Source organism: Pleurodeles waltl, chromosome 4_1 (genome assembly GCF_031143425.1).
Source record: "Pleurodeles waltl isolate 20211129_DDA chromosome 4_1, aPleWal1.hap1.20221129, whole genome shotgun sequence".
Classification (NCBI taxonomy): Eukaryota; Metazoa; Chordata; class Amphibia; order Caudata; family Salamandridae; genus Pleurodeles; species Pleurodeles waltl.
The window spans coordinates 599,481,220-599,500,889 of record NC_090442.1 but is presented as its reverse complement, the minus strand read 5'-3'; the positions used below and the strand labels follow the sequence as shown (position 1 = coordinate 599,500,889).

Below are 19,670 nucleotides of genomic sequence, written 5' to 3'. Positions count from 1 at the left end.
TAGGTTGCTGGATCCTAGGAGCAGAAGTGTATTGCTACAGCAGTGTGATGTAGTGTTTTCCTTTGCTACAATGTATATGATAAATTAATTATTGTATTTTCCTTTAAATAGAATTTAATCATCTAATGATTGCTTCATTTTGAAGTGATGATTTTGGTAGGATTCTAAATTGTTTCTTAGCATGGAATTTAATATTTTATTATGCCTATTTTTTACAAGTTCAACTCATGCTTGGAAATGTAAAACAAGGCATGTTGGCATTAATTACCAATACAATTGGGAATAGGGAATAGATAGATATGCGTCTTTTAATTTGTTTTGTCATCTGTTTTCAGGACATCTTAAATACGTCATTCAAAGGACCTAGCAACGTTTGGAGCTTCTGCACCTCAAAACTTACAAAACTGTTTGCCATTTTCCACTTCATGCCCGCTGAAACGTAAACAGGACTTTTAGTGCTTGGTGTGGTTCAAAAAGGGACTGGTTCAAGACAAAATCCCCGTGAGTTATTTATACCTGTTTATCTACAGTCATACATTCTCCATTGTTGGCTATGCCTGCCACTGACTACTGGGTGAAAAATACGCAGGTTTAATGCAGTGAGCTTAAAGAAGTAAAACTTTGTTACATAAGCTGCCTTTCCCTAGCTCTTTAACTTAAGACCTGTTTTAAAATGAGTTTACACACTGAAGATCGAGAGCTCTTTAGTGACACAATAGAACATGAGCTTTATTCCTATTTCACTAAGTGGCCGCCTATCCAACCTTACCTGTGCTGCACCCCAAACGATTTCCATGAAGAGAGAGATTATTTGGCACGCCACATTTTTCCTTCATTAAATAAGCTTTGCCGTGCAAGAGGGACTTACTTCAAATCTGTGAATCTGATGTGGCCTCCTAAGAAGTGGGACAATCACCATGCTAGCTCTCTCAAACCTCACTCCCAGCTCCTCGATCAGCAGCTCAAACTTTCCCTGGACTTCATAAACAACGCCTTCCCTTTCTTTATATGCATGTTGGGTCAGACATATGGGGAGTTTAGGCCAGAACACTCTGGACCTCTACCTGCTGGCTACCATGATGAGCGAGGTATGTCCAAGGTGGAAAGGAATCTATATTTGGCAGCAAGAAGTGGGTACCCATGGGTTCTACAGGATCCAAGCCTCAGCTTCACTGAACTGGAAATAACTCTAGCATCATTTCTGAAAGGATCGCCATTTCAGTATTTTTATTTTAGAGACTTTTTGTACGTTGAAGAGAAACTACAGAATGTGGATGATCAGGAAAAGGAATGTGTGTTATCAATGTATACAAGTGAAAGTCAATACGAAGAATTAAGGATAAGAGATCTGAAGGCCAGAATTGTGAACAAAGGCCTACCTGTGAGATTCTTCAAAAGCTTACATGAACTTGGGGAATTGGTTTTGAAAGACTGGTCTGCTGTGATTGAGCATCTTTATCCTGCCAACTTAATTAATGGAAATATAGGTTAGTATCTCTAAATATTATTATGATTATTGGTCATTTCATTAACACACACCACAAAGCGTATTGTCTCTTGAGGCTTTTATCAACATGATTTATTCTTATGCCACAAGCTGATACTTATTTCACTGATCTTGGAGACGTAGATGGCTGGATTCAAACCTGTGATCTACAGGTCTTCTGCAGATCCTTCTAGCTGGGATTCTACCTAGTGGCTCATCATTTGTGTTTAAAACCTATGTAGATTTATCCCTCCAGTAAGCTATTCTAACAGTTCCCCTCTTCTCAAAGATTAAACACTGGGCCCTCATTGGTACAAACTGACTTTGAAAGATCATAAGTTGTCACTCTAGTCAAGGTGTATTCCTGGGACAAACAACATGCATACGTCATTTGATAGTGGAGCAGTGCTCCTTTATTATCCATTGATCTGTCAATCAATCAGTCGACTTGTAGAGTGTGACTTGTCACTCATGAGGGCATCCAGGCACTGGCAGGGTTTCAGTCGATGAGCCAGGTTTTCAGCATCCTATGGAACTCCTGTAGAGTGGAGAGGTCCTGAGGTGCAGGGGGAGTCAAGTCCAGACGTTGGCTGTGAGATAGGAGAAGAGCATCCTGTTCTGCTGTGTTGTATGTGGAGGTGTGGGCCAACATGGGGGAGGCCGAGTGGAGGTTTGTGGAGGGTTTGTGGAATCTCAGACAGTGGTTGATGTAGGCGGGTCCAGAGTCATGCATGGCCTTGGACATGTGGGTGAGGAGCTTGAACATGCATCTCATCTGAACCGGGAGCCAATGGAGTTTTTTGGGGTGGGAAGTGATGTGGGTGCGACGAGAGAGATCAAGGATGGGTTTTGCTGCAGAGTTCTGGATGATCTGTAGTCTTTGAACTAGGTGGACCTCGATTCCCATAAAGAGGGTGTCCAGTCGACTGGTGGCAATGGCTTGGATGGTGGTGCATCTCGTGTTTTGGGGGCACCACTTGAAAAGTTCACATAACATTCACAGGATGAAGAAGCAGGAGGATGATACTGTGTTGATTTGGGACCTCATGGTGAGTTTGCTATACACCATGATACTGAAATTCCTGTCACACTCTTTCTTTCGGTTCTCACCTTATTATTCTCTGTCAGTGTCTTTCCTACTTTCTTTTTCCAACTATATTTATTCTGCCTAACTGCTCATCTTCCTTCATTCTCAAGCTCCTTTCTTGCTGTCCCTCAATTTGAAATTGCAAAGAAGTGTGTCTGCTCAAATGTTATAATAGCATGTTCATAAAGATCAGTGAATGACGTAAAATGTTAACCACTGGCGCTCAGTTTGACAACATACTGACTAAATCAGGGAGCGAGAAAGTAAGAAAGTAAGTCAATGATCAGTCATAATGAAACCATAAAAATGTTTAGCCAGACCTTATCGATAATCAAAAGTGTGATTTAATAAGATAATTCAGAAAAATGAATTCAGAATGAAGTAAATCAGTAGCAAATAGGTAGATCTTTGCAAACTCATGGAACCTTTGTCAATGTGTTCATGTGGATGAGAGGGTGTTGTAGGAAACAGCCCTGTGAAGTACAGCATTTCAGAGTTGGTAATGGTGTACATGGACATAATTGACTGGGGATGCTCCTTTTTGCCAATCTACATTTACACATAAAGAAAATAAATAAGACGTAGCTAGAGAGAAGATTGGAGCCAGGAAGAATTCTGGCTGCTTCCCATATGTTGGTGATCTCAGATCTTTGTGTGATGGGATTTCAGTATAAATTCCATGACATATTCTGCAACAACAAACATAAATCTCTCCCCATCCCACGCAAACACATTTTGAGTTGTTCCGAAATTCTAATGGGTACTAACACCCCACCCATAGCCCTGTCAAACAAGCAAGGACTTAGCTCACACCACTGAATTCTCCAACATAACATATATGGCAATTAGGTAAACTTTATGGGTTTAGTAAATGTATACCCTTTTTTGTAACCCTACATGAAACCGTTATTTAAAATATGTCACAATATTGATCAAACAACCTTCGTCTTATCACATTTCTGTTTGCAAGCTATTTTCTTTTTTTCTTGTCTCTGCCAGTGGGGCAACAAAGGCCCCTGCAGCCCCCGCAATGGGGGAGGGGGGAGAGAGGTGCTGAGCTCCAGGGGGTTCCCTCAGCACAGTACCGTGGCTTGAGACCTGAGTGCATCGGGAATGGGGTCCCTTGATGTACTTTGTAGGAGGGCCCCCTCAAGTTTTGTCACGCCACTGCTCTTGCCACTCACCACATGGGTCCATTTTTACCAACCCCTTACTCCAGCTCATCCATCCTGAGTAAACCTTGACGCTGGGTTTGCTTCATTTGAGGATTTGAAATCAAGCTTTACCAGTTGTGACATATGAGGATATTCTGTATGCAACCAATGTTCTTGTAATTGCTCAATCCATTTCTTCCCTAAACTGCTTTCAATTACCATACTTCCCTTGACCATTCATTGAGTTTCGAATGGTACAAGCACATCTTTTATACAAAATACATTTGTCGCTGACAGGCTCTTTCAGATGGCCCAATATTGGACATCCTTGTTTGTCAGAATATACATAAGAAATGTTTCTATTGCAAATGTTTGATTTAAAAAATACGTTAATGTTAATGTCACTGACCCATGCAATCTCTGGCCTCTTAAAAAAACATCAAAACAAGAACATATTGTGTACAAAACACACAATTTCGCTCTTTTTCGTTGTGCTTGAGCTTTTACTTTATGTAGGTTTTAATTTGTTGTGTGCGTTTTTTTTACAAAGGCCCGCTGACCATTATTTTTTGGCATAGCAGTATGTACCCATTTCTAATTGCAGTTGCATTTTATTTGCCTCTGTGTTTTAAGTTCGATAGTTGCTCTGGGTCAAAAAAATTCTAATCTATTAATCCATACCATACTGCAGCTTTGGCAGCCAGGCTTAGAGGGCTCACAGCAACTGTGTCATTTGCAGCCATCAATTTAGCTGTTTAGTTTAGAGGTTTACTTGTTGTGTTCTGATACAATGTGTTGGACAGCAGACCTACACATAAGGCCATATTGCCAGCTGCCACCCAGCAGACGTTTGTAGTGGATGTGCCATGGTAATGCATATGGTAAATCTGCCTGATCCCATACACACTGTGTTTTAAACTTTGTTGTTGAACCCTTAAATTCAAGGCCAGGTAACTCTCCTAGCACCTATTTTCTGGAAGGCACTATTGTTGTTCTTTTCTTTGCATTACACTCTGGGACTCAATTCCTTTGAAGCATGAGAGTTTACTTAACTTGCTAATATTTAAAAAAACATCTTCCTACCGAGTGTTAGACTCAGCAATTTGTTCTAACTAGAGATACTTTTATGCAATACAAGGTCATCGTTGCAGCATAGACATCAAGTTCCTGATCTTTTCTCGCGTTATACTGTTGACATATTGTGCTTAATCGAGGCGTGGCTGGCAGTAAACAGCATACAAATCATTAATAAACTCTTCCTTGAAAATGTTAAAATCGTTAGGAAGGCCATCTCTACTTTGCCTGGGGCATGGGAGTTGCAGTTATTGGTTTATTGGTATCTGCCCTCACTACTGAGACCTGTAAACTGCATTGAGAATGCTATTCCAGCACTTTTCAGGGTTAGGAACTTTGGGCCAGATGTACAAAGTATTTTTGTGCTCACAAACAACCCCATTCACAGAATTGGGCCGTTTGCAAACAGAAAAATGCTTTTTGGCGTCCTATTTGTGATTCGGTAACCTATTCGGTATTAGGAAAGGGCGTGTTTAGGGTGCCCCTTCCTAACACCGAATCACAGTGGTATGTGTGAATGTTTTGCGACCTAAATGTGGTCACAAAACATTTGCATTTTACCACCAACTTCATGTTGGTGGTAACCCATTGGCAAATATCAAGAGGTCCCCAAGGCACCCCTTCCCCTTTTGTGAATGTTTGCAAAAACATTTTTTAAGATCAGGCAGTGGTCCTATGCCTGATCGTAAAAAATGAACTGCTAATTATTAATTTTTCTTTTTGAAGTGCATTCTGTTTTCCTTTAAGGAAAACGTGCTGCATTAAAAAAAATATTTATTTATTTAAAAGCAATCACAGACATGGTGGTCTGCTGACTCCAGCAGGCCACCATCCATGTGATTTTAGAGATTCCCAATGGGGTCGCAAAGCCAGTCCTACCTCATTAATATTCATGAGGTTGGTCTATTTGTGACCCACTGAGACGCTCACAAAGCATGAAACACACATTTGTACATGGGTGTTTGCGATTTCCAAATAGAAGATTGCAAAAATGTGCTATTTGGTAATCGCAAACAATTACCTAAGTACATCTGGCCCTTTTTAATTTCTTCCTCCCTCCCTCCAAACAATGAGCCGATGTCTACAATGCAAATCTTAGCAGAAGAGATTGGGCAATATAATCTTTTTAAAGAAATATGCCTTTAGGTGATCTTAAATTATCTGGCTCTTAATTTTAAGAATAGCAACCCGTTTTTTAAATCTTCTAACTGCTAAATGCAAAGCCAACTTACAGTGATGTGCATATACTGAGACCTATCTCCCATCTGTGATCTTTCATAATTGGGGATGCTGCACCTTTCGATGGATTAGTGTATGGCTGTAAAGCGGAGCTCACCTCTCCTCTTTTACAAAACTTGGGAGACTAGACAACATTTCACTTATAGATTATCACGCTGCATCTTTTCAAGGAATTCTCTAGAGTGAGGACCTTATCTTCCAAATCAGAAACCACTGCCCTTTTCAGATTATTCAACAACAAGGAAACCAATGCATTGGGTTAAATGTAAAATCGCATAAAGTCCACATCAAAAGACAGTGCTGTTTTTTTCCTGAAATCCTTGAAAGGGAAAGAAAGTGAAGAATATTATGTATGGCAGAACTGATAGTGCAATATGTCACTACGGCTGCAAGATATAAACCCCACATACTATATTTGTGGAGTGTTTTAGTAATTTCACAGATCTTTCAAAGGAACTGTTTCACATTTTGCAAAACTACAGATTCCTATGGATATTTATCTAGCTAATCCCCCCGCCCACACTCCAGCTTTGCGAAGACTTCTCAGTTTTCCCTGAAGAAAATATTTAAAATATTCTCCATAATATATTCTCTGAAACTCTGCCCATCCCCACCTTTATCAGTACAGTTTTTATAGGAGAACACTACGAGGGGCCTCTACCAAGGTGCTAACTGAGCCTCCGTTCATGGTTATTATCATGCAAAGTCACTTTTCTGGCTGTGTCTACTGATGATGTTGCTTCCCCAGAGTTATGGAACAATGTTGTGCATTCCTAGTTCAAGAGCTGCTACTATTCTTCAACAGTTCATTGGACTCTGATATCGACCAGCAATTTGGAAGTCAGATGTTGCTTACAAAATCCTTACAGAGCGAAGAAGACCATAGTAATTTTCAACCAATCTCCTTATCGCCATACGTAAACAAATTATATGAAAAACAATCTAGACCATTACTGGGTAGTACTTACAGTACTGAACGATCTGAGGAGGCTGGTGGATGGCACTGGTGCTGGGCACTTATACCTTTATATCGGTGTGCAGCCTCTAATACTGTTGAAGGTTTGATAAACACCCTGGCTGAGGCAGATTTTTCAGGGTGGCTCCTCAAATGGCAAAAGTCATTCTTATTTGACAGGCAAGAAACAGCCACTCTACCACCAATCACTTCTGGGGTCAAAGAACTCAGGTGTGGTGCCCTTCAATGTTGTATGTTATTTCTCTTCTTTTCTGATGTATAAATGAGGCTCATGGCCCCATCTATACATTCCCATCTTGTTTTTACATGTATATTGATGACACACATTCTTGGCCCCTCCTGCAGACGGTCTGAGAAGGGCACTTTTGTCTCTGCAACTTTCTGCCTACTACCTGGTGGTGGATGTCACTGAATTTTCAGAAGGTCATCCCTGTCAAAGCTAAGCTTTTAAGTACCGCCCTGGATACCTTTGATGGAACATCACAGAATAGTCAAAACCAATGGGACCTCTTCCCCCTCCTCCCAGTCTGGCTAATATATTTATTCCAGTCTTCCTGTAGATACATAGATGAGCCTTTTGCCAATAAGTGTTTCTTCTAAGTACAAACCCTGAAGAGAGATTTGCCTTTTATTTACTCTCAGGTTTGCCTAACCATAAGAAATGGCATAATCCAGATTTGACTGTTCTACGTCATTGCTGTTTATCTAGGAACATTGGTCCTCTCTGGCTGGTAAAAAAAAGCTGTGACTAGATTAATTATTAGGCCTTCACTACATAAGCTATCATCTTCAATCACTCCATTGCCTACTCATCCCTAGTAGACTATGCTTTCAACCTATAATCATTGCAGATAAAGAAATATGGTATAATATCCCAGATTTTATGGACCCAAAGTTTTATTGCAAACAATAGGACAATCTTCACCCCTTTACTCATCCATTCAAGGGTTGCTATGAGTACCTATGTCCAGAATGGCCACATACTGAGATCAACATTTTTCTACTGCTGGTGCCAGATGCTGGAACGCATGTTCCTTCATTCTGCAAACTGAAATGAACATTTGTTTTCCTACAGAAAAAAAGTATGGAAGCATGGTTAGTTGATCGATAATCTTGTTTTGCATGCTGAATAATTAATTTTCTTTTATTGAACTTTAAGAATGTTATTGTGTTTTGGATAGTGCCATGAAGCTTTTGAGTACGAGTCCTTTTCAAATAATTTAATACATCATATGTGCATTCAATCATTTCCCCTCTTATTGGACCTAAAATATGCAGTGCTACTTTTTCCCATGGTATAGTATGACTTCCTACAAAAGCCTCTTCCAAATATTATTTGAAGGAACTATCTGTGTACCTCTAAAACAAAATTTTCCACCAGAACATCACCCCTCAAAACTTTATTGTTCTATTTCTCTCTCACTACTCATCCTGTCTCTGAGAAAACTGGGCTGATTGCAGAAGCCATCTAGCTTTTTGCCCCCATTTTTCCCTTTTTGCTGGTGTTTTCCTGACTCTGATGGTGCCCTGGGCACTGCTAACCAGTCGCAGGGCCTGTGCCCTGATTAAAATGGTTATACTTGGCTGTGTCAACCTACCTACCTACAAGTCCCTAGTATATGGTAGGGCATGTAGGTTTAGGGACCCCAGCATAGGTAGTGCACCCATAGGTGCACTGCTAAGATGCCCAGTGTCATTTTAAAGACAGGCCTGTCTTGCTGTCTGGTTACCTCCAAATTCGACTTTAGAATTAAAAGTACTTCCAAAGTCTTAAACTACCTTATTTTTTACATTTTACATATATGTCACTCCTAAGGTGTGCCCTAGGTTTCCCCACATTGGGTGTAGTGTAACTATAAGCAGGGAACTTATAAAAGATGTTTTATTAGCCATGGTGAGGTAAAACAGACAAATTTGTTTTGTTTCATTGTAGTGAATGGGCTCCATAGGCTAAAATGGGGAGACTTTATTTTTAATTAATAAAGTCCCAAAAGGAGCTAAATATTTCATGTTTAGTATCAAACTGATTGTTATACTAAATCCAAGAACTTGCCATTGGTAAATTTAATATAACTAGTTCAGGGAAATAGTTTTAGAACTCTACCTGAAAGTTGCCAACTTCAGCTCTGTAGTGCCCTTCTCTGATTGGCCAGCCTCTGACACCCTGGCCAGGCTGCCTTGATGAGGTGTGAAGTGGCCTGGGCTGAAGACAAAGGGATGGGGAAGGAGATATGCCTCAGCAGATGGTAAAACAGGATGGGGGAGAGCAGCCAAACTAGTCATCAAAGGAGGGAAGGACATTGGAGCAGCTCAGGACCTCCGATATTTCCTGCAAACCTAGACAACCAGGTGCCCCCTTGATTAGATTAGGAGAGGACAGGAATGGGGTGTGTTAAGGAATTTTCGCCACACCAGTGGGTGGCCCCAGCCAAACCTAACCTCCCAAATGTATATTCTGCCATTTTGGATTTTTAAAGAATGTTGCTCCCTGAGATTGATTTTTGCCACACTTCCCAGGAAGTTGATTGGACAGTTGCCCCCCCTCTGCTTTCCACCCCAGGAGCAAGGATAAATTTGGCAGAGCTGCACCCACACCTCAGATCCCTACAAGGAACAGTGACAGAAGAAGAAGGACTGCCCTGCTGGACCCATGACCTGCACCTGGACACTGCACTCTGAAGGCCCGCACTTGCTGCATACTTGGGATTCACCACAAAAAGGACTTTGCCTGGCTTCAACTGGTTCAAGAAGGGTCTCCCTACTTGCTATAGGTGCAAAATAGCTAACCAAAGTCCCCTGCATCAAATCCTGAAGAAACTGACCAACTGACCATTGTCCAGTGGTCATTTTGGACTTTGAGCCAGGTGCATTCTGGGAGTTGGACTCCTAACCCTCAAGGAGCAACTTAGAGCTTCTGGAACCTTAGAGTGAGCTGTTGACCCCTAAAGAACTTTCAGAGACCTTCCGGAAGACGATCCAGAAGTCTGGAGAAGATTGGAGAACTTTTGGTAAAAAGCTCCATAAAGGGACCGACCCGACGTCACGTGTATCTGAGGAGGGCCCCAGGGACGTCAGATCCAAATTCAACTTTGGCCTGGAACAAGTTTCCGTCCTGAAAAATCGCCTAAGTCCGAAGGTAGAATTCTTCGCCGAGGTCTCCTGCGACACAACACATATTCGAAGAGGGCTCCACGGAGGTCGGTTCAGATTGGTGACTTTGTCCCGGTGACAAAAATCCTCAAGAAAAAGACTAAGTCCGAAGGTAAACTTTTGACAGAGGCCTACCACCTGCTGCAGCTGCGCCGGGCTCCATCATGGTTGGCCCTAACGTTTGACTTTGCCCCGGTCGAGGTGCCACCATATATCCCGAGTAGTGCTTTTAATTTCTTTGCACTAAAAATAATATATTCTTTAAAAAATCATATCTCCGGTTCCCCTTATCAGATCTGAATCATTTTGGTGTCATTTTAAAGATGTAATTACAATCTATTGTTATAATTGTGTTGGGATTTTATTGTGTTTTGTGTTTTACTTATTGACTGTTTTGTGATTTTTTACATCTGTCTCCTAAATTAAGCCTTGTCGCTCGTTGCCAAGCTACCAAGGATTGAGCTGGGATTAATTTATTGAGACCTAACTGGATCTAGTGGGGGTTATTGCTAGGTGCAGGTACTTACCTGCCGTTACCAATAATCCACTTTCCAACAGTCACAACACACAATTTTTTTTGTCCCTTCTCGCTGTCTCTCTACCTCAATTTTTGCCACATCTCCTTCCCAAATGATACTGAGCTAAACAAGTATTCCCTTACTTTATTTCCAACTAGCTATGTAGAAGGCTCTGTCCCTATGTGCCCTCTCGCTCTCTTAGACCAAAAGAAGTCCTTCTGCCTAAAACCCCTAGGTTTCTGTCTCAAAACCGCGAGTGGCCGCTCTTTCACTTATCTGGCTTTCAAGGCTTGACATGAGAGGCCTCCCTTCCTTCATCAGAATTCCAATTAAAATCAGTTTAGAAATCAACTAAAGTCCTGGTTATTTATTGTTTGCGCTAAATTGTGGTTGGCCTCATTTGCTTCTAGCACAGAAACACCAGTTTTTGGAGCTGTACACCCTGCATGATCTATTGTATTGTGTTAGCAACAAACCTTTGAGTCCTACCTTACCCTCAGATATTCATATACCCAATTAACCCATCTATAACCTACTGAGCTTGAACATGTCTGCTTTTTGGGTAAGTCCATGATTCAGCATAATAAAAAGTAACTTCCTTATCCTTTCTTTGTGCTCTTTCTGCTTTTTACCAAATATTAGCAAATCATTCTGGAAAAATTGCACTCCCTCCATCTTTTCAATATACTGCTCAGTGCTTTCTGAAAAACGAATGCTGCAGACACAAAACCAAAGCGCACCAAAAGGAATATTAGCACTTCTTCCTTTGTTACCAAAACTGTGCAATTCATACACTCATCATGAAATCCAATTTCATTATATTAATTTGTCAATTCTGTGTAGTAAATGTTTTGGCACTGTGCAACAGTGGCACCATCTCACCAATGTTCAGTAAGGGAGAACTACCTACGTTCAAGCTTTTATGAAGTTTTTAAAGTCTATGGATACATTTACGGTGACCACTGTGACCAACCACTCAAGTTCAATAACTTCAATTTTGCATACTCTCTTAACTCTCCTGATACTGTTCCTCTTATACTAACTAGAATCTTCCTAATTTTGCAAGCGACTGGTCTTAATCCATCTCTGATCTTAATTCTACAATCATACGCCTTGGGATAACCCAATGTGACCCTGAAGACTTCTGGGAATTTCTTCTTTAAAAAATCACTTCATGTACATTCCTTTTATTCTCCCTGCTGGGGAATTAACAGTGGGGACTAGTTTCATACTCAAAGCTATTTCTGTGGCCAATTTATTATACAATCACACTTGAGCAATACATGTGATTTTCCAACTACGAACCTACCTACCATGAACATACCAAACCCCCTTTCTTTTGCACAGGCTTGTCCCGGGGAGGTGGTGGTTCCCAGGGCCGTATATGGCCCGGGAGGTTCCAACCATGAACCGACCAAGTCTATACATGCTTCAGGGAGCACCCAGACTTTAATAGGGTCTCCACTATATCTCCCAGTTTGAAGATTTAGTTTAGCTAATTTAATTTTATTTTCACATTTCTCTTCAAAGATGTTTTTTTTACATATAATTATCAGTTTAGCCCCAAAATCTATGAGAGTTTGCACATGTACCTTGTCAAGTTTTACTAATCCAAACAAACTGTTTTTTTCACCTATAATTTTCAGTATAATTTCACTGCAACCTTCTATTACTTTTGTCTTTATTTTCCTTCTGGCTGTTATATTTCGCATAATGCCCCTTCTTTCAATAATGTTTACAGTTTACTTTCACTGAAAGACACTCTTTACTATTTGCCATATTTTCTGTTACTGCACATACAGGGAGTGCAGAATTATTAGGCAAATGAGTATTTTGACCACATCATCCTCTTTATGCATGTTGTCTTACTCCAAGCTGTATAGGCTCGAAAGCCTACTAACAATTAAGCATATTAGGTGATGTGCATCTCTGTAATGAGAAGGGGTGTGGTCTAATGACATCAACACCCTATATCAGGTGTGCATAATTATTAGGCAACTTAACAAAAAACAAATATATACCCATTTCAATTATTTATTATTACCAGTGAAACCAATATAACATCTCAACATTCACAAATATACATTTCTGACATTCAAAAACAAAACAAAAACAAATCAGTGACCAATATAGCCACCTTTCTTTGCAAGGACACTCAAAAGCCTGCCATCCATGGATTCTGTCAGTGTTTTGATCTGTTCACCATCAACATTGCGTGCAGCAGCAACCACAGCCTCCCAGACACTGTTCAGAGAGGTGTACTGTTTTCCCTCCTTGTAAATCTCACATTTGATGATGGACCACAGGTTCTCAATGGGGTTCAGATCAGGTGAACAAGGAGGCCATGTCATTAGATTTCCTTCTTTTATACCCTTTCTTGCCAGCCACGCTGTGGAGTACTTGGACGCGTGTGATGGAGCATTGTCCTGCATGAAAATCATGTTTTTCTTGAAGGATGCAGACTTCTTCCTGTACCACTGCTTGAAGAAGGTGTCTTCCAGGAACTGGCAGTAGGACTGGGAGTTGAGCTTGACTCCATCCTCAACCCGAAAAGGCCCCACAAGCTCATCTTTGATGATACCAGCCCAAACCAGTACTCCACCTCCACCTTGCTGGCGTCTGAGTCGGACTGGAGCTCTCTGCCCTTTACCAATCCAGCCACGGGCCCATCCATCTGGCCCATCAAGACTCACTCTCATTTCATCAGTCCATAAAACCTTAGAAAAATCAGTCTTGAGATATTTCTTGGCCCAGTCTTGACGTTTCAGCTTGTGTGTCTTGTTCAGTGGTGGTCATCTTTCAGCCTTTCTTACCTTGGCCATGTCTCTGAGTATTGCACACCTTGTGCTTTTGGGCACTCCAGTGATGTTGCAGCTCTGAAATATGGCCAAACTGGTGGCAAGTGGCATCGTGGCAGCTGCACGCTTGACTTTTCTCAGTTCATGGGCAGTTATTTTGCGCCTTGGTTTTTCCACACGCTTCTTGCGACCCTGTTGACTATTTTGAATGAAACGCTTGATTGTTCGATGATCACGCTTCAGAAGCTTTGCAATTTTAAGAGTGCTGCATCCCTCTGCAAGATATCTCACTATTTTTGACTTTTCTGAGCCTGTCAAGTCCTTCTTTTGACCCATTTTGCCAAAGGAAAGGAAGTTGCCTAATAATTATGCACACCTGATATAGGGTGTTGATGTCATTAGACCACACCCCTTCTCATTACAGAGATGCACATCACCTAATATGCTTAATTGTTAGTAGGCTTTCGAGCCTATACAGCTTGGAGTAAGACAACATGCATAAAGAGGATGATGTGGTCAAAATACTCATTTGCCTAATAATTCTGCACTCCCTGTATGTAACACTGACTTCTTTAAGCTTCCAAGACTTGCAGAGGTTTATTTTTATAACTACCAATCTTACAATTTTCTTTTTAATCTCTTCCACACAAACCAATGAATGTTCGATCTTTTTGGCTCCAATCATCATTTCATTCAACAGGGAGTGACTTTTACCTACCACTTTTCTGATCTTATCACTACATCACTGTTACATGAATTGGTCCCTTATTTCTTCCACTTCAAATTTAAATCAAACTACTACACTTTTTTAAATAAAGCTTTTACATCATTCTCTACACTCTCTCCATTTTTACACCCTCATGCCTATGTGGTACCTTTCAAGGAGAGTACTGACAATTGGTACGCCATGTAAAACTAACGTTTCCCACATATTTCACATTCTTTAAATACCACTGCATGTTTTTCTGATCCATCTGGCAAACTAACAAACAACTCTTTGCCTGCTGCACATAAACAATGCAGTAATGCACTCATTACATATTAATGTCCAACATCTGACAATTATCAAACCCTTGCAGTTTTTCCCTGGTAGATTCCAACAGGTCAAACCAGCCAAAATGTATTTTGGGGGGAAGCCCTATAGCGAGGTAAAGCATGCAATTTGGTATGTTAAATATTGATTCTGCATGTTAGGCCTCATCTTAAAGTTGAAAATTCAAATACTGGTATTTACCACACACACCCTTATCCTGGGTAATGGTATTGGCTGCATGTAGTGTGTAGCCTTCTATTAGGAAGGCCCAATAGAAATGTATTACTTTCCACACTTCAATTTGCCTGGCACATTTAGGCAAATTTATGAAATAATCTCTGCCATTTGACCCACTTTTTTATAATTGGTTCACAAGATTAATTAAATGGGGGTGCTCCCATATTTTGCATCAGAAACTACAAAGAAGTGACTAATTATAGAAAATTGGGTTTTGTTTGAGAGGGGTCTGAAACCTTCTCAAGCAACAACCACAGTCCTTGACAGGGTGAACTACAAAAGTCATTAAATCAACTTGTGCATAACCCTCTGGTAGCTTGGCACAAAAGCAATTAGGCTTAACTTAGAGGCAATGTGTACAGTATTTATGAAGCCCATAAACCGTAATAAGGTGAGACCAAAATTACAAAAAATCCAGTTGGTAGAACCAGAGATATGCAATTTTAAAGGTTCAAGTAAAAATAGTACCAAGAAGAAGGAAGCACCTGTGGGTATCTGGTCACGCTAGATTGGGTCAGGCCTACCGCGATAGAGCGCGGCAGTCCTCTGAAGTACAACGTTGGATTCTCAGACTGCAAACCCCTCTCCTCATCATTTGCAGGGACTTCCTGTCCCAGCATTTCCTCCTTCTAACAGAAGCCTCGAGTTCAGTAGTCGGGGCCTTCCCAGGTTGTGTTGTTTAACACTGATTGCTGTCCCGCAGTGCAGGAGTCTCAGACTGCAAACTACTCACCTTATCAGCTGCAGGGACTACCTTTCCCAGAATTCCTTCCGTCTACCAGGAGCCACAAAGTCAGGAAGCGGGGCCCTCCCAGTTTGTGCTATTTATCGCTGATTGTTGTCCCGCAGCACGGGACCACAGGCTGTGCCAGGGCTAATGGTAGGCCTGTCTTTCCCTGTCATTGCCCAGAAGAGACTGGTCTGGGCCATCCCTCTTGGCTTGAATCCAGGAGGTCCAGGGAGCCCCGCTTTTCACTTTACTTTTCTATCACAGGTATCTCAAGGTTCTTTTTTTAGATTTGTCTCTTAGCTGCTGAGCTAAGTTCAATCATGAGTGGCTGAGATTTGGTGAGCCTTTATAAGATTATTATAGAGATTCTTGGTGTATTGGGCCAAGCCCAGTGAGATTATTTATATTGCTTTTGCTGCCATTTCAGGGTCTGTTTTGTCTTCCTAGGAGTGGCATTATTATACTATATCTGCTGCATATGGAGAAGAGGAAAGCTGCTGTCAGTCCCAGAGCCAAACAAAGCCAGAATAAATTAGCTAAACATTCTGCTACTAACTGTGTGGTTGAAGAAAATGGCAACTTAATAGAAGAATTGGAATCCATTCTGTGCACTAGTGGAAGACCTAATGGCCAAAACACAAAACAAACTGCATGCACTAAATTCTGTGAGGAAAATATTAAATCTCCCTCTGCCCAGAATTGCAAGCCGCCAATACCTTTGAAAAGTCCAAGTGGTGCCCCTTTCCTTATTGCAGTGATAATCTTTATCAGCATACTAATGTTGCACATACAAATAGATTTACCCCTTTGTTGCTGGTTGCGGCTTGCTCCAGTAGGGAGCTGTCAGAGCACTCCTCAACTTTGATGTGTTGCACCGAGACCTAAACTGCGTACATGTCACAGGACTACTTGATGTCTATTTCTCATGAAATCGTCACTTTGATTGCATCATTGAAAAATTAGGTTGAGACTCTGAAACATATACTAAGTATGCCATTCATATTGCAAGTTACCCAGATTATGTACCTGTTTTAGCGCCCATTCAACAAAGCATAAATTGCATAGAGAATAAGGGGGTTGACATGGACTGCTCCCAATGTGCAAAAATCTTGTTACCCTATTGCTCTTACTAACGCAGTTCCATCATGCCAGTGATAGTACTGAGAAGGCTAGTGATATCATAGTAAGAGGGGTGTCAGGAGGAAGAGAGTCCGGGTGGGAGATTGTAAGACTTGCCCGGCTTCCATCCTGCATCTTCACTGATGCCTGCACCAGAAAAAGAGAGAGAAAAAAGACTTGCAGGAATGCAGGGAGGAGAACAAGGAAGACACCACGGACAGTGAAAATTTTTCAACCATATGCAATAAGAATTTTCAATTCTATTAAGGACACGGAGGCGAGGATTATGCTTCTCCTTCTGTGCTGTATATTAATTTGCAAACCACATCAGCCACTAAAATACAACTTTTACAAAAACTACAAAGCCCATAAACCGGACATCAAGCCTCACTACCAATGGACGTCCATACTGCCACATATCTGCTCTAACCACCATACTCCGTCCTCTTTCTTTGCAGTGAGGAATAAAGTCTCAAAATGAGAAACAGACAGTCTTAACGAAACCTTGCCACTGGATCCAACGACGAATCAGCTGAGTCCTCAAAATGTTAGACCGACAGTGGAAAGGAGAGGCATTCTTTATTAATTGCATCACAAAGTCTTCTGATCGGATGCTGGAACAGAAGAAAGAAATGCATACGTAATACGCAATTGTATATTGTGTGAATACATGCAATACACCATGCAATATTAGAAAAATTTACATTGCAGCAAATAAAGCGAGATTTACAAGACCATGAGATCAAAATGGCATTGAATCACATGAACAATAGAGTGAACACTAAGCTGATATAACATAACTGGGTGGGAAAGTGTAGGAAGTTGGCTCTGTATATACTATTTCAAAGTAAGAAATAGTGTGCACAGAGTCAAAGGGTTCCCCTTAGAGGTAAGATAGTGGCAAAAATAGATAAGTCTAATGCTCTATTTTGTGGTAGTGTGGTCGAGCAGTAGGCTTATCAGAGGGTAGTGTTAAGCATTTGCTGTACACACACAGGCAATAAATGAGGAAACACACACTCAAAGACTTACTCCAGGCCAATAGGTTTTTATGTCGAAAAATATATTTTCTTCGTTTATTTTCAAAACCACAGGTTCAAGATTTACAGGTAATACTTTAAATGTAAGGTACTTCACTTAGATACTTTAGGAACTTTGAATGAAAGCAATATCATATACAGTCTTTGAAAAAATGGCAATAAGCTATTTTCAAAGTGGACACAGTGTAGAAATCTACAGTTCCTGGGGGAGGTAAGTAAAGGTTAGTTTTGAAGGTAAGTAAAACACTTACAAGTCTCAAGTTTGGGGCAAAGGCAGCCCACCGTTGGGGGTTCAAGGCAACCCCAAAGTTACCACACCAGCATCTCAGGGCTGGTCAGGTGCAGAGGTCAAAGAGGTGCCCAAAACACATACGCGCCTATGGGGAACAGGGGTGCTCCGGTTCCAGTCTGCCAGCAGGTAAGTACTTGCGTCCTCGGGGCAGACCAGGGGGGTTTTGTAGAACACCGGGGGGGACACGAGAAGGCACACAAAGTACACCCTCAGCGGCACAGGGGCGGCAGGGCGCAGGGAGCAAAGCAGGCATCGGGTTTTAGATTGAAAACAATGGAGGGACCCGGGGGTCTCTTCAGCGGTGCAGGCAGGCACAGGGGGGGGCTCCTTGGGGCAGCCACCACCTGGGCTAGGCAGAGGGTCACCTGGGGGTCGCTCTTGCACTGAAGTTCGGTTCCTTCAGGACCTGGGGGCTGCGGGTGCAGTGTTGGTTCCAGGCGTCGGGTCCCTTTTTACAGGCAGTTGCGGTCAGGGGGAGCCTCTGGATTCTCTCTGCAGGCATCGCTGTGGGGCCTCAGGGTGGTCATCTCTGGTAACTCACGGGCTCGCAGCCTCCAGGGAGTCCTCCCTGAGGTGTTGGTTTTCTGCAAGTCGAGCGGGGGGGGGGTCGGGTGCAGAGTGTGAAGTCTCACGCTTCCGGCGGGAAACGTGAAGTCTTTGAAAGTTGCTTCTTTGTTGCAAAGAAGTTGCAGGTTTTGAACAAGGGCTGCTGTCCACGGGAGTTTCTTGGTCCTGTAGTCCAGGGCAGTCCTCTGAGGCTTCAGACGTCGCTGGTCCCTGTCGGATGCGTCGCTGGAGCAGGTTTTCGAAGTTGGAGACAGGCCGGTAGGGCTGGGGCCAAATCAGTTGTCGTCTTCCTCCTTCTCTGCAGGCTTGTAGGTCAGCAGGCCTTCTTCTTTCTTCAGGTTGCAGGAATCTGATTTCCTGGGATGTGGGGAGCCCCTAAATACTGCATTTAGGGGTGTGTTTGGGTCTGGGAGGGCAGTAGCCAATGGCTACTGTCCTTGAGGGTGGCTACACCCTCTTTGTGCCTCCTCCCTGTGGGGAGGGGGGCACATCCCTAATCCTATTGGGGGAATCCTCCAAACTCAAGATGGAGGATTTCTCAAGGCAGGGGTCACCTCCGCTCAGGGCACCTTAGGGGCTGTCCTAACTGGTGGGTGACTCCTCCTTGTTTTTCTCATTATCTCCTCCAGCCTTGCCGCCAAAAGTGGGGGCAGTGGCCGGAGGGGGGGCATCTCCACTAGCTGGGATGCCCTGGGGCGCTGTAACAAAAGGGGTGAACCTTTGAGGCTCACCACCAGGTGTTACAGTTCCTGCAGGGGGAGGTGAGAAGCACCTCCACCCAGTACAGGCTTTGTTCCTGGCCACAGAGTGACAAAGGCACTCTTCCCATGTGGCCAGCAACATGTCTGGTGTGTGGCAGGCTGTCAGGAACTGGTCAGCCTACACTAGAGGTCGGGTATGTTTTCAGGGGGCATCTCTAAGATGCCCTCTAGGTGTATTTTACAATAAATTGCACACTGGCATCAGTGTGCATTTATTGTGCTGAGAAGTTTGATACCAAACTTCCCAGTTTTCAGTGTAGCCATTATGGAACGGTGGAGTTTGTGTTTGACAAACTCCCAGACCATATACTCTTATGGCTACCCTGCACTTACAATGTCTAAGGTTTTGCTTAGGCACTGTAGGGGCATAGTGGTCATGCACATATGCCCTCACCTGTGGTATAGTACA

General features: G+C 42.3%; 1 protein-coding gene across 1 annotated transcript in view; it reads left to right on the top strand.

Annotated features, from left to right (window-relative positions):
• LOC138287955 (putative tetratricopeptide repeat protein 41) overlaps nucleotides 1–19,670 on the top strand; it is a 574,376-nt gene that overhangs the window by 119,444 nt on the left and 435,262 nt on the right. The window contains exon 4 of the mRNA XM_069228994.1: nucleotides 336–1,487. Within this exon, the coding sequence (XP_069085095.1) occupies nucleotides 674–1,487 (814 nt within the window). The 5' untranslated portion in view covers nucleotides 336–673. The remainder of the gene's footprint in view (nucleotides 1–335; nucleotides 1,488–19,670) is intronic.